At 43.8% G+C, this 15,646-nt stretch overlaps 3 protein-coding genes across 3 annotated transcripts in view; 1 reads left to right on the forward strand and 2 right to left on the reverse strand.

The window, feature by feature from the left end:
- LOC123758361 (uncharacterized) overlaps nt 1–9,820 on the reverse strand; it is a 28,110-nt gene extending 18,290 nt beyond the window's left edge. Inside the window, exons 1-3 of the mRNA XM_069323053.1 lie at nt 9,774–9,820; nt 5,086–8,858; nt 3,486–4,398 (exon numbers count right to left, since the gene is read on the reverse strand). Of these exons, the coding sequence (XP_069179154.1) occupies nt 7,853–8,858; nt 9,774–9,820 (1,053 nt within the window). The 3' untranslated portion in view covers nt 3,486–4,398; nt 5,086–7,852. The remainder of the gene's footprint in view (nt 1–3,485; nt 4,399–5,085; nt 8,859–9,773) is intronic.
- Nucleotides 9,821–11,017: 1,197 nt separating this feature from the next.
- LOC123758358 (zinc finger protein 853-like) lies at nt 11,018–12,526 on the reverse strand. Its single transcript, XM_045742669.2, has one exon. It carries the CDS (start codon nt 12,519–12,521, stop codon nt 11,085–11,087), a length of 1,437 nt encoding a protein of 478 aa, XP_045598625.2. The 5' UTR covers nt 12,522–12,526; the 3' UTR covers nt 11,018–11,084.
- Nucleotides 12,527–13,591: 1,065 nt separating this feature from the next.
- LOC138363673 (aggrecan core protein-like) lies at nt 13,592–14,970 on the forward strand. Its single transcript, XM_069323054.1, has 2 exons — nt 13,592–13,645; nt 13,945–14,970. The coding sequence occupies exons 1-2, from the start codon at nt 13,592–13,594 to the stop codon at nt 14,968–14,970; spliced, it is 1,080 nt and encodes a 359-aa protein (XP_069179155.1).
- Nucleotides 14,971–15,646: the final 676 nt, after the last annotated feature.

Raw genomic sequence — 15,646 nt, forward strand, 5'->3', positions numbered from 1 at the left:
GGCTACGGGAATTAAATTAATTTCGCTGGAAGACAGAAGTTAGGGGGGCACATGATCCCCACATTCAGGATTCTCAAGGGAATTGATAGGGTAGATAAAGACAGGCTATTTAACACAAGGGGCACATGCACTAGGGGACACAGGTGGAAACTAAGTGCCCAAATGAGCCACAGAGATATTAGAAAGAACTTTTTTAGTGTCAGAGTGGTTGACAAATGGAATGCATTAGGAAGTGATGTGGTGGAGGCTGACTCCATACACAGTTTCAAGTGTAGATATGATAGAGCTCAATAGGCTCAGGAACCTGTACACCTGTTGATTGACGGTTGAGAGGCGGGACCAAAGAGCCAGAGCTCAACCCCCACAAGCACAATTAGGTGAATACACACACACTCACTCACTCACTCTCTGCGTGTCAATTGTCTTGCTTATATTACACTATATACATCTGTGTATCATTTGTCCTGCTTGTATATCACCATATACATCAGATACCTGTCATGCTCTTATTTCACCATATACATCGGTGTGCCAGTTGTCCTACTTGTATTACACCATAAACATCTGCATGCCAGTTGTTCTGCTTGTATTGCACCACACACGTGTCAGCTGTATTACACCATACACATCTGTTTTTTTTTTTTTTTTTTTTTTTGTAGATATATACAAGAGTTGATACATTCTTGTACAGCCACTAGTACGCGTAGCGTTTCGGGCAGGTCCCTGGAATACGATCCCCGCCGCGAAGAATCGTTTTTTCATCCAAGTACACATTTTACTGTTGCGTTAAACAGAGGCTACAGTTAAGGAATTGCGCCCAGTAAATCCTCCCCGGCCAGGATACGAACCCATGACATAGCGCTCGCGGAACGCCAGACGAGTGTCTTACCACTACACCACGGAGACTGTGTGCCAGTTGCCCTGCTTGTATTACACCATACACATCTGTGTTCCAGTTGCCCTGCTTGTTTTACACCATACACATTTGTGTGCCAGTTGTCCAATTTGTATTACACCATACACATCTGTTGACTGACTATCAGAGTCAAGTTCCAATTGGTGTAGCGGTAGGCCAGTTTGCAGGCACCTTTGACAATTTGTCAGGTGAGGATAGGTTACCACTTGGTCAAGAATGCAGTTTTCAAGGACATGCATATTCCTCAAGTTTAAGTCCTTCATATCATTTATGTCTTCCTTTAGGAGTCACCAATATATATGCTTATATTACATCCCTGAATGCCTCACACAGATGTCCAGATTTACATATAAATAAATCAGATCTAATCAGTAATACGGGATATCTAATTAAATCTGGTGCTAATACAAAAGTTATTAGACTCTTGAAAGTGTAGGTGTCCAAACCACTTGGACTGGATGGTACAACAACGATTTCGCTTCTAGCAGGTCAGTGTTCAATCCCCAACCATCCAAGTGGTTGGACACTATTATTTTCCTCCGTCCTATCACAAATCTTTATCCTTGTATTGTTTCCAAGTGCTATATATAGTACTCGTAATGCCTCTGCGCCGTCTCCTGATAATTACCTTAACTTGAAAGTGTAGAAAACAGTGAGAATTAACTAATGTCACACCGAGGCCAAAAAATAAGAGTACTGTACTTTACTACAGGACATCACTAGAGACTATTACATCAGTTGGTATTTGTAAATACTGTACTGTTCTTAAATTTTGCGTATTATATATTACTAGTATATTTATTTATTTATTTAAATTGAATGGATTAAGAAGTTACTGAAATGACTGATGCATGAAAATAACTTCATGTCTGAGAAACATTTCTCTTTTAATTAGTAAAAATAAAAAGAATGAAGCCTGGATAAGAAATCGCGGGTTTGGTTATTTTGGTACATATTAAGCTAAATTGGTGAACAGTAACTTAGGACATCTGTGCGAGGCCTTCAGGTGTGCCAAGACATAAATTTATGCGCCTTACGCGAATATAAGAGATATTTTGAGACCAGCAATGCCAGTCCTTAGCTTCAACCATAGCCGCTCTTTTTTGCTCGTGTCAGCTTCATGTGCAATGTTATAGAATGTAGTAGTTCATGTTTCTCTCGGAAGTGAGAACTATCAGTTTCACTCTCTGGGAGGTAGAGTATTAGATTCTGACTTCTCTTTTGCAAATGATGTCATTGACTGAGCAAAATATAATCTGTGATATATCTATTATGGCTATGATTCTTGAGACTGTACAACGGATTCGAACCTGCCCCCTGAACTCCTTGAGCAAATACACTATCAATTGGACCATGATAAGCTTCATTCTGTATTGTGACCAATCAATGTTTGCAGTTTGTTTTCAACATAACTGTGGCAGGAGTGGTCAACAGATTGGCCCAACGTGTATTTAAAAGTACTTGCTCAGGTGAATGCAAACAGCATACATACAGTACTGTAATTTTTCATAACATTTGCACGTGTATAACTGATTTTGCATTAGTTATGTATGAACAAATAGATGAATTGCATTGTCTATCTACTCTCTTATGGGGAGAAGATAGTTTTCATGGAAAAACTCTATAATACAAAGACTTGGTTTAAAAGAAAATTGTACTGTTCTGGGATGAACTCTCTCAATGGGGCCTCAAGGTTAACTCTGGTGCCACCAAGCCTTAGCCCAACATACCAGACCTCTGAGACCCAACAATCACCATTAGGAATCAAAACCAGAATCTGGTTCACTCTACAAGGTGAGGGGAACAGGGCATCAGAGATTAAGCACAACACTAGGAATAACTCGCCAAAAAGCATTGGCACAATCAAACAAGCGCATGTTTGAAGGAAGTTATTAACCTGACAACCACCAGATGACAGTTCAGGTTACCTAAGGTCTCTATTTTAGTCCTGAATTACTTTATGTTCAAGGCTGCCGTATACTTTCTTTTTTTTTGCATTTAGCCTCGGGTTTCTGTGCTTCCCTTGTTGATGATTTGTCTCATCTATTAAAGATTGGGGAAACATCAAAGAGAAATGGGTTTCCTTGGTAGGAAACCCAAATAATTGCCCTTTGCAACTCCTGGATAGTTGCAAAGGGTAATTAAGGGGTCCTTAGTTGCCATTTGCCTTCTTTAGTGTTCCTGACCCTGGGGTTTTCTGGAAGGGCTGGCCTAGGGTGACCTAGGCCAGCCATGACATGCTCCCTCATGTCATAGAGCGAGCCATTCTGGCTCTGGTTCCTGGTAGGTAACTGATTGGTCTTAGAGGCCTGGTGTGTTGACTAAGGAATAGTGGTATCAAGCCTGAGGAGCAATGAGAGCCCCACCAGAAAGAGCCAAATTTTGTTTATACAGTAAAATTATACAATTGATATTCTGAAAAAGCACTAAATACAATAATATACTGCATTTGTATAATCTGTAAACTATTGTACTATATACTGTAGCTTTTCAGATATCACATATACAGTATCTGAATCTACAGCAGTATTATATAAAGTTAAGCATAAGTGCATTATGGTGTAAATACCAGATGGTGTGCTGTGTGGTTGTTGCTAAGGTTGGTGTGTGCTTCTGGTCAGATAAGATAAAGCTGTATGAGTGTTATAGATTGTTTATATGCATTTATATGGTTATCTTATAGTGTATTAAATTCTATTTGTAATGAAGACATGTTGAATAAAATTTTACATGTTTTTACTGTTTAATGATTCCTGAAATGTAAGGCATTTCTCAATAATAATAATAATAATATTTATTTAGGCAAGAGTACAAAGACACCACAAGAACAGTAGAGGATTCATAAGTAACACAAGTACATTGCCTAAAGCCACTAATATTCAAAGCGTTTTGAGCATTACAAAAACCACATACAGTATAAACTTATGGATTAATTCGTAAAACCAAATGAGACAATATAACAATTAGGAGTTGATGGAGAGAATTAAGAAAGGATTGACAGTTATTACTTGATACTGTATTTGGAAACTGAAAACTGCAACAGTACATAGTAAGCAATTATAAATTAAAGATATTAAACAGATATAGACAAAAAATTATTAAATTTTGATACAGCAATTACTGTATTAACAGTAGTACAGGTTTAGTTATTAATTTCAGAAATAAAGTTTTGATTTCACAATACAGTACTGTACTGATAAACAGACAAAAACTGGTCCAAAGTGGAGACATCTTCAAATCCATATTTATCAATACTGTGCAAATACGAAATTGTGTATTATCAAATGAAGGATCCCAGTAGCACAGTCAGATTTATTTTCATCTCGCAATCGAGAATTCTGGGTTCAAATCCAGGTTGGGACAGAAATGGTTAGGTGCATTTCCGATTCCTTAATGTTCCTGTTCACTTGGCACTAAATAGGTATCCAGGAGTTAGTCAGCTTGTTGTAGGGTTACATCCTGAGGAGGATCAGTATTTTGACCTGGGGTGGAGGGGATGGGGGGGGGGAACTTGAAATAAGCCTCACAAGTATATATACCCTGCTGCCTGTCCCCCAATACAATAAATTTTTATTATTACTATTACATAAATCACCATTTTCTATTAAAGCTTTCTGTATAGTTAGAATGTTTAGTTGATTTATTATGCACCCCATACCCATCCTGTGGTAGCAGGGGAAAGGTTCCGGAAGCACATAGTTGGCTCAGGAACTGAACCCCAAAATGTATTTGACTAAGCAAGTTACATTGCTTATCAAGGGTGGGAATCATTCACCATCTCACAGTACACAAGTAAAATCAACATGATTTTATTCAAAATAAATCCTGCATTACTAACTTGCTCACATTTCTGGAGATGGGAAAAAGTCTTCAGACAAAGGACTACAGTAGATGTAGTATGTATACATGAAATTCTCTGAAGCATTGGTTAAAACAAAGAAAGCAAAGGTGAAAATGATACTGAAGACTTACAAAGAAATCCACATGAACTCCACAAATCTTGATGAAACATTTAAAATGTTTCACTATCCTTGACACCCTTACACTATCTACTATCTACTAACACTATCTACGAGTGTTAGTGGCTTTGTTAGAATCTACCACCCAATCACCAACGTATGTGCTTTCCACAACCCAATGTACCTTCTTATAAATAAATAAATAATCACCTTTTGCAGATACATCATGGCTTAGATGTATTCTTCCTCTTCTCTTCTAAATACTTGTTCCTTTTCTTACACGGCGATCCAGCTGTACAACCTGGTGCTGGTGCGTGTGGACCACACCTGGGGAGGCACCGTGGCATCCTCCAGGGCCACGGTGTTCCCCTAGACGAGACCAACCCTCGCCCTCCACGGGTACGCCGGGCATCCCATCCCACGATCCTCGTCGCCCCTACATCATCAACAACAACAATAACTCTTAAGTTCGGAGGTTATAAAATAAATAAATAAATGTTTATTTAGGTAAGGTACATACATACAAGAAATTTTTACAAAGATTGGTTGACTTATAGGTAGAGCTAGTACATACAATGCCTAAAGCCACTATTACGCAAAGCGTTTCGGGCATCGGGTTATACGATGAAGAAAAAAGAAACTGCTGTGCCTTTTGAGTTGCGTGGTGACCACCGGCCAGGTCGGACGTTCCTGAGGTCTCTCCGCTCCTGGCTCGTGTTTACGTTGGGTGATTGCTGGTTTGCCCTGCTGGTGGTGGTTTGCCACTGACAGGGTGACGTTTGACTTAGCCATGGGGACTTCTCGCCCTCCAGTGAAGAGGACTTTGTCCCCTGGTCTGGCATTTACGGTGCCGGTGGACCATTCGTTGGTTGGTGTCGCCCTGGTGGACGTGCTTCATGTGCAGCTGTCGGACCTGGTGGGCATCCAGCTGCTTCAGGGCAACCGTGCTGTGGTCAAGTCCCGCCTCCAGGCTGCCTTTCAGGCGTTCCTCGAGCGGTGTGAGGGGCGTGTTTACCATCTCCCTGATACTGCTGGTTCTGTTAAGGTAGTGAATCTTAAGTGTCACCTTGACGTCTGTGGCGGTGCATGGTGCCCCCTTCGAATTTCAGGACGACTTCTTGACCTCCTGTTTTGAACGATTTGGGACGGTGTTAAGTGTTTGGTGGAACAAGGTCGTTGCCGGGCTCTGTGTTGGTACGCTTGACGGCTCCCGCACCCTGACCCACATACACTAAATAATGTTGTGAATAATGAATTAAAAAAAGTCCACTTATGGATGTCAACGAACAAACTAACATTAAACATCGAAAAGACTTACTACATCTTATTTGGAAGCAAATCATCAAATGCAATTCAGCTACAGATAGACAACATTAACATCAGTAATAAAAATGATGGCAAGTTTCTTGGCCTATTCCTAGACAAGAGACTCAACTTCAGCACCTACATTCAACACATAACTAAGAAAGCCTCTAAGACAGTTGGTATACTCTCCAAAATCAGATATTATGTTCCTAACTCTGCTCTCCTCTCACTATATTATGCACTAATCTACCCCTATCTTAATTATGGTATCTGTGCATGGGGGTCTACCACTGCAAACCACCTTAAGCCCATCATCACACAGCAAAAATCTGCTATCAGAATAATAACTAACTCTGCTTTCAGACAACACTCAGCTCCCTTGTTTAAATCCTTAAACTTGCTAAATATTAACTCCCTCCACACATTCTCTTGTGTCAACTACATTTACAAAACCCTGTTCTTAAATGCATACCATGCTATGAAACTCTCCCTGGACAGATGTAATAGGACCCATTATCACCACACCAGAAATAAATATCTCTTTGATATCCCCAGGGTCAAACTTAATCTGTGTAAACACACTATGCAAATTAAGGGACCTAGTCTATGGAACTCACTCCCTAGTGAATTGAAAAACTGTAAAACTTTTGCCTTATTTAAAAGCAAAACCAAAAAGTACCTAACTTCATCTTCTTAGTTTCCTACACTGAGCTTTAAATTTGCTCTGTACCTAGTGTTACCCAATCTCCTAATTTTTATGTAATATCAAACAACCTTATCATTGTGTTCATTGCTGTCTTCTTTTATGTGCTAGCCATATGCTGTATTGTGACTACCAATTTTTGTCAACTACCATATTCAAGCTGTCATTGCAATCAATCTTATATTGTTTCTGCTGTATTGTGCCTACCTATTTTTTGTCAACTACCATTCAAGTTGTCATTGCAATCAATCTTAGCTACCTATGTGCTTTAATATACTGTACCTACAATTTTCTCTCATCTTTTTTTTCATTTCATGTAATGTTATCATTTTTTTGTCTATAAATTTTGCAAGTATTTACCTCCTTAAAATTTTCTTAGATTAAGGACCTGCCCGAAACGCTGCGCGTGCTAGTGGCTTTACAAGACTGTAATTACCATATTTGTATCCTCACATTCCTTATGTACATTCTTGTATATGCATAAATAAATAAATAAATAAATAGGTTAGGTAAGGTCGGTGTTTTCTATGAATCTTTTTAAGGGTATCTATTATGTTAAGTATGTCACCTATGGACATATTTAATAAGTCAATATTGACTTATTAAATTTGCGAGAACGGGTTGCGGTGTGGTCACGAGGGTCATCTGGCTCTGTACTCCCTTGAGCGCAGGCGGGAGAGATACATTATAATTTACACGTGGAAAATATTAGAGGGGCTGGTCCCAAACCTGCACACAGAAATAACATCACATGAGACCAGAAGACATGGCAGGATGTGCAGAATACCCCCGTTAAAAAGCGGAGGTGCAACAGGTACTATGAGAGAGAACTCTATTAACATCAGAGGCCCGAGACTGTTCAACACGATTCCGCTACACATAAGGGACATAACTGGCCGACCCCTCACAGTGTTCAAGAGAGAACTGGATAAGCACCTCCAAAGGATACCTGATCAACCAGGCTGTGAATCATACGTCAGGCTGCGAGCAGCCGCGTCCAACAGCCTGGTTGATCAGTCCAGCAACCAGGAGGCCTAGTCGACGACCGGGCCGCGGGGACGCTAAGCCCCGGAAGCACCTCAAGGTAAGGTAAGGTAGGCTGCAGCGTGCAACTGGTAGGGTGCATGTTTTTCGTGTGGAGGATTTTCCGCCCCTGTTGCATTCGGCCGGTTCTGAGGACAGAGTGGGTGCTGTGCCTGAGGCGCCTGATTGCCTGTCTGCTGCTACCCCTGTTGAGACGAGTTCTACGGCCTGTGCGACACGTCTGGTGACTGCTGTGGCCTCTGGGGTTGTTGAGCCGATGTGTGTGTGTTGGGCCGTCGCCTGAGCTGCATCTAGTACAGGATGTCCCGGTGGAGGTTCATGTCCCGCCCCCGCCTGTGGATGTGATACCGACTCCCGGGGACGCGAGTTCTGCTGTATTGGAGGGAGGGCTTCGACAGGGAGAGGTACCTGCCGTGTCTGTACGTGTGTGTTGGCGACTGTAGTTCTGCTCTTTCCGTCCCTTTGCAGAGGCGTGCGCGTCGGTGCTCTGAGGCTGTTTCCCTGGATGATGTGGACAGTGTGGGTGATGTGGCCTCTGTGGACTCTTCGGACGGTGCTGGTGTGACCTGTGTGGATGTAAAGATGGTGGCTGTGCCTGCAGGGAGTGGTGTGGTGCGGCCTGTCTCGAAACGTTCTCGGCGGGCTCGGAGTGTGTCTCCCCTTCGTGGTGTGCCTTGGGAGGAGGTGAGGAGTATGATACTCTGGCGCCCCTGCCGTGGATGTTGGTGCTGTGCGGGGCTTCGAAGTTGCTACCTGTGCCCCCCTCCTGCGTCTTCTGCTGTTGGATCCCCGCAGTGGGGGGGGGGGGTTGCCCCTGATGATCGGGACCTCGTCGTGGTGTTGCGGAAAGATGTGCGCCGGGGGGCCTGAACGGCTCCTGTGCCCTGTGGTGGGGCCGATGCCGCGCCTGCATCCCCTGCGGTTCCCCCTCCTTCATTGCCCCGGTCTGGGTGAAGCCTAGTCCCGACTGGGGTCGTGCCCTGTGGGGTTCCGGTGTTGGGCCCTTATCGGGATGCCCGGGTGCTTCCGATCACGTGGAGCTCGTCCACTGTCTGGGTGTCGCGGGTGAAGGAGTTTGTTTATAGGGTGCCAGATAAGATGTCTCAGCCGAGGGCACCGCCTGGTGGCCGGCTGCCAGATGACTTGTGGGTGATTTGGGAAGCGTACTGCTTGCGCTTTCCGATATACAAGTTCCCGGAAAAATATTAGTTAACGTCTTGCGCGCACCGCTACGCCGTGCGTGGTTCAGCTGCCGCCGTGCACTCGACACCCCGCCCTACGGTGCGGGGAGTCGACTCCCTCTAACGTCCACATCTGTTTCCGTCGCCACTTCCACATCTGTTTCCGTCGCCACTCCTCTCTCTACGGCCCGCCACATCCAACACTTTTGACTTTCTTCTCCTCCTTAACGTCTACGCGTTTCCCTACATTTGTCCTGGTGCAGTCATCGGGAGGGTAAACCCTTCATGCAAACTGCACCTATTCTCAAGAAGAAGCTGTCCCTTTCGGTAGATAAATGTCGTGCACGGCAGGTGCTGGGTGACACAGACGCCCCCCACCCCCCCCCCCCCCCCACAGAGGCGAGAGCCATGCAGTTCCATTCCCATACAAGAGAACCAGATTGATTAAGATTAAGCCACCCAAAAAGGTGGCACGGGCATGAATAGCCCATAAAAGAGAACCAACTGGAAGACTGTCTATATATCGACCCCCATTGACCCTAACAGCCGAAAGAATTATTTAAAAAAATATTATTAATTTTATAGAGTTAGGAGAAAATAGAGCTAAAAAACAAACTTAAATATTCCTATTCTAGATATTTCTATTCTCAGGTACATATATTTACCTGAGGTCATTAACATTATAGTGGGCTCGACGAGGACAAGAAGCCATCGACTTGTCAAAGGTCTTCCCATTTGACCTAATGATTTTTTCAAGCTGGATTTTAAAATTAAACAGTTTTGGCATTTACAGCTTCGGCGGGTACGCAGTTCCATGGGTTTATAACCTGTGAGTGAAAAAAACATCTTCTATTTTCAGTTTGCTAGGCCATATCCGATATTTTGGGCATGCTAGGCTATATCTGATATGCTGGACAGCCTAGGCCATATCATATTCTGGAGAGTCTAGGCCATATCCCATATTTTGGACAGCCTAGGATATACCTAATATTTTGGACAGCCTAGGTCATATCTGATATTTTAGACAACTTAAGCCATATCTGATATTCTGGAGAGCCTAGGCTATATCGGATATTATGGACAGTCTAGACCATATCCGATATTTTGGAGTCTAGGGCATATCTGATATTATGGACAGCCTAGGCCATATCCGATATTTTGGAGAGCCTAGGGCATATCTGATATTTTGGACGGCCTAAGCCATATCTGATATTCTGGAGAGTCTAGGCCATATCTGATATTCTGGAGTCTAGGCCATATCTGATATTCTGGAGAGCCTAGGCCATATCGGATATTATGAACAGCCTAGGCCTTATCAGATATTATAGACAGCCTAGGCCATTTCCGATATTTTGGAGAGCCTAGGGCATATCTGATATTATGGACAGCCTAGGCCATATCTGATATTTTGGACAGCCTAAGCCATATCTGATATCCTGGAGAGTCTAGGCCATATCCGATTTTTGGAGAGCCTAGGCCATATCTGATATTTTGGACAGCCTAAGCCATATCTCATATTCTGGACAGCCTAGGCCATATCCGATATTTTGGACAGCCTAGGCCTTACCTGATATTCTGGACAGGCAATAGAGGTGCTTGACTATAACTTAAGTTGTGGGTAGGCTACCCCTAGACAATAGCCAATATTTTAGATAGTGTGTTCTTGAATTTAAGTCAAATAGATCTTGTTGCAGTTTATTTGTATAAAGTGATTATAGATTATATATCAGAAAACCTAGTACAGATAAAATTTCAAATATAATTTCAACTGGAAGTGAAATTCAAAAATTATATTAATGTTATTTCCTAAATATACAGCAAATAGTATAATTTTTGTATCTCTTCGTGTACATGGTGTTTTCAAACTAAAACACAATTTGTAGGGTGCGATTAAAAATCAAACTAAAAATATCTTAAAATAATTTAACTTTGCTAATATTGTTATTACAAATTACAAGACATTATACATATATGGCTTATGCAACACGCATGCCAAGTCTTCTAATCACTGAAACAAGTCTTTGTTTGTCGCTGAAGAGTTGTTGAAACAGAGACACCTGTCTGCGAAGAGTCAGGTTGTGTTCTCTCAGCTGGCGGGACTCCTCTGCGACCTCTGTCATCGAGATGGCTTCCACCGTACTCGGCTGCGAGATATTTTGTACTAGTTGTTTAATGGTTTGTTGCATTTGAACAGTATGGGGTAATTGGTTGGTCTGTTGAAGGTTGTTCTGTTGGTTAACCACGACGTTTTGGGGTGCTGGGTTGGTTTGTTGAAGGTGGTTCTGTTGGAGAACCACAATCTGGGGTGTTAAGCTGCTTTGTTGAATGTAGCCCTGTCGAGGAGCCACCACTATTTGGGGTATCGGAGTCCTCGGTTGTGGTGCCGCTACGTTCTGGATTGGCGTATTGCTCTGTTGAAGGAGAGACTGTACTTGGGCAACAGACCCCTGTGGGGATGGATTAGCCTGTTGAAGGAGAGACTGTACTTGGGCAATAGACCCCTGTGGGGATGGATTAGCCTGTTGAAGGAGAGACTGTACTTGGGCAATAGATCCCTGTGGGGATGGATTAGCCTGTTGAAGGAGAGACTGTACTTGGGCCACAGACCTCTGTGGAGATGGATTGACCTGTTGAAGAGACTGTACTTGGGCCATAGACCCCTGTGGGGATGGATTAACCTGTTGAAGGAGAGACTGTACTTGGGCCACAGCTCCGTGTGAGGATGGATTGGCCTGTTGAAGGAGACCCTGTAAATGGGCCACAACCCCCTGGGGGGCTGGTCTCGCATGTTGAAGGAGACTCTGTAGATGGGCCATAATCCCTTGGGGGGTTGAACTGGGTTGTTGAAGGAGACCCTGTAATTGGGCCATAACCCCCGGGAAAGCTGGACTGTCCTGAAGCTGTGCCACAAGCACCTGGGGTGTTTGAGTGCTTCCTTCTTGTGGCTGGCTTGTCGAGATTAATTGGTGCATGTGGTTTTGAGGGATGAAGACCACAACAGTAGGGGTGTTCGTTGATCCACGGTTGCTCGACGTAACCTTGGCTTCCTCATTAGCGGCGTGTCGAGGTGGTAACGGTGCATCCTCTAGCTTGCTGACTTTTGGCTTGGGATATGTTTCATCACCTCGGAAGACTTGGTCCCTGGTGCGCTTGCGCGAGCCGCTGGAACCATTCAGTGTGTGGGCTGTTGATGTCTGTAGGTGCAGACTAGGATTTTGGAGAGTGTTATCAGGTAATCCACTGGGGAGACTCACCAGCGCCGGAGGCAGGTTCCTGGGCATAGAGACGCTTGCGGCGAGGGTAGACACTCGAGAAAGGTCGCAAAGAATTGTGGCTCTTGGGCCATCTCGTCCGCTGCCGGGTACACGTACAAGGGAACGTGCCAGGTACCCAGGAGTGTAAGGTGGAGCCATACTGGGATGGTTATTATTTGCGTGAGGGCGGGGCTGGGGGGGGGGAAGCTGTGATAGAGATAAGCACAACAGGTAATCGGCCTTTTAAATGATAACTTGGAGAGTGGAGCAAGCACTCTACGGTGGGTATTTGTGTGTCAAGAAGTATATATGCGATAAAGGTATCTTTGACTGAAGAGTGAGTAACTCTGTTCGGCTGGCCAAGCAAACGTTTTGCAATTTGATGAAATCGTTCCAAGAACTACAGTGAGTACGATCCGTGGTGAGGGTGGAATCACCACTCGGAAAAGTCTTAGTGGTGAGATGGCAACAGAGCCGCTATACAGGAAATCCTTTAATGCGGAGGAGTAGAAATTGTAGGTCACCACTTAGGAGATAACCCTAAACGGTATGGGTTGTGTGTGTCTGTCACCACTTAGGAAATAACCCTAAATGATGAGGGTTCTGGGTATGTGTGTCACCACTTAGGAAATAACCCTAAACGGTGTGAGTTCTGGGTATGTGTGTCACCACTTAGGAAATAACCCTAAACGGTGTGGGTTCTGGGTACGTGTGTCACCACTTAGGAAATAACCCTAAATGATGTGGGTTCTGGGTATGTGTGTCACCACTTAGGAAATAACCCTAAATGATGAGGGTTCTGGGTACGTGTGTCACCACTTAGGAAATAACCCTAAATGATGTGGGTTCTGGGTATGTGTGTCACCACTTAGGAAATAACCCTAAATGATGTGGGTTCTGGGTATGTGTGTCACCACTTAGGAAATAACCCTAAATGATGTGGGTTCTGGGTATGTGTGTCACCACTTAGGAAATAACCCTAAATGATGTGGGTTCTGGGTATGTGTGTCACCACTTAGGAAATAACCCTAAATGATGTGGGTTCTGGGTATGTGTGTCACCACTTAGGAAATAACCCTAAACGGTGTGGGTTCTGGGTACGTGTGTCACCACTTAGGAAATAACCCTAAACGGTGTGGGTTCTGTGTGTGTCACCACTTAGGAAATAACCCTAAATGATGAGGGTTCTGTGTGAGTGTGTCACCACTTAGGAAATAACCCTAAACGGTATGGGTTCTGTGTGTCACCGCTTAGGAAATAACCCTAAGCGGTGTGGGTTCTGTGTGTGTGTGTCACCAATTAGGAAATAACCCTAAATGATGTGGGTTCTGGATACCACCACTTAGGAAATAACCCTAAATGATGTTGTAGGTTTTTGTATATTTCGCCACTTTGAAAACAGCACTTTGTGGGTTGATTGGTACTCTACAAGTGGAATCTGTAGGGGGTGGGATGAGTGGGTGGAGGGGTCGGGGGTGACCTGAAAAGGGAGGGGGGTTATGGTGGATTGTAAGGGGGGAGGGGGTGGCTTTCTAGGTGAAAGTTTAGGGGGCTGACTTCACCGCTGGGTATTGATGACCAGACTTCACCGCTGGGTATTGATGATCAGACTTCACCGCTGGGTATTGATGACCAGACTTCACCGCTGGGTATTGATGACCAGACTTCACTGCTGGGTATTGATGACCAGACTTCACTGCTGGGTATTGATGACCAGACTTCACCACTGGGTATTGATGACCAGACTTCACAGCTGGGTATTGGTGACCAGACTTCACCGCTGGGTATTGATGACCAGACTTCACCGCTGGGTATTGATGACCAGACTTCACCGCTGGGTATTGATGACCAGACTTCACCGCTGGGTATTGATGACCAGACTTCACCGCTGGGTATTGATGACCAGACTTCACCGCTGGGTATTGATGACCAGACTTCACAGCTGGGTATTGATGACCAGACTTCACCGCTGGGTATTGATGACCAGACTTCACAGCTGGGTATTGATGACCAGACTTCACCGCTGGGTATTGATGACCAGACTTCACCGCTGGGTATTGATGACCAGACTTCACCGCTGGGTATTGATGACCAGACTTCACCGCTGGGTATTGGTGACCAGACTTCACCGCTGGGTATTGATGACCAGACTTCACCGCTGGGTATTGATGATCAGACTTCACCGCTGGGTATTGGTGACCAGACTTCACCGCTGGGTATTGATGACCAGACTTCACCGCTGGGTATTGATGACCAGACTTCACCGCTGGGTATTGATGACCAGACTTCACCGCTGGGCATTGATGACCAGACTTCACCGCTGGGTATTGATGACCAGACTTCACCGCTGGGTATTGATGACCAGACTTCACCGCTGGGTATTGATGACCAGACTTCACCGCTGGGTATTGGTGACCAGACTTCACCGCTGGGTATTGATGACCAGACTTCACCGCTGGGTATTGATGACCAGACTTCACCGCTGGGTATTGATGACCAGACTTCACCGCTGGGTATTGATGACCAGACTTCACCGCTGGGTATTGGTGACCAGACTTCACCGCTGGGTATTGATGACGTCAGAGTAAACGTGTTGATCCTAAAATAAAATAAATATACTGCATTAGACTACACATAAACATCGTACAAAATTATTGGTTATAATACAACTATAAATGTAAATATTATATTATATATATTTATATATATATTATATATATATATAATTTTGTTCTTGACTCAAAATCGGGAATTCCAGGTTCGAATCCCGTCCGGGACAGTAATGGTTGAGGGCATTTCCTATCACCTAATGCACTTATTCACCTAGCAGTAAAATAGCTACCCAGGATAGGGGGGGTCAGTAGTTCAACCTTGGGGAGGGGGGGGGGGGTGGTTACCTCGATATAAGCCTAACATGTATAAGATAAGATAAGCATGTATAAGATAAGATAAGATTAGATGTCTATATAGGTAAAGCTACATACATTGAAAGTGAGTTACAGGTGAGTACAAACATATTGTTAGATTAATAGAGCTAGTACATACAATGTATATATATATATACAGCTGGTTGCCTAGCTGTCCCCCGCGACACAATTATAGTTCTTATTAATTATACTGTATCTGAGTTTACCAGAGAGCTAACACTAGGGGCTTTGGTTTAATTCAATATAAGAAGCCTATTAAATTATGAAAATTCATTTATTATTTGTTTGCATTTCACTACTGGCCATTGACCTTAATAAATATACTGTACATATATAGCCTACAATAACGAGCGTGAA

This window comes from Procambarus clarkii, chromosome 11 (genome assembly GCF_040958095.1).
Source record: "Procambarus clarkii isolate CNS0578487 chromosome 11, FALCON_Pclarkii_2.0, whole genome shotgun sequence".
NCBI classification, from domain to species: domain Eukaryota; kingdom Metazoa; phylum Arthropoda; class Malacostraca; order Decapoda; family Cambaridae; genus Procambarus; species Procambarus clarkii.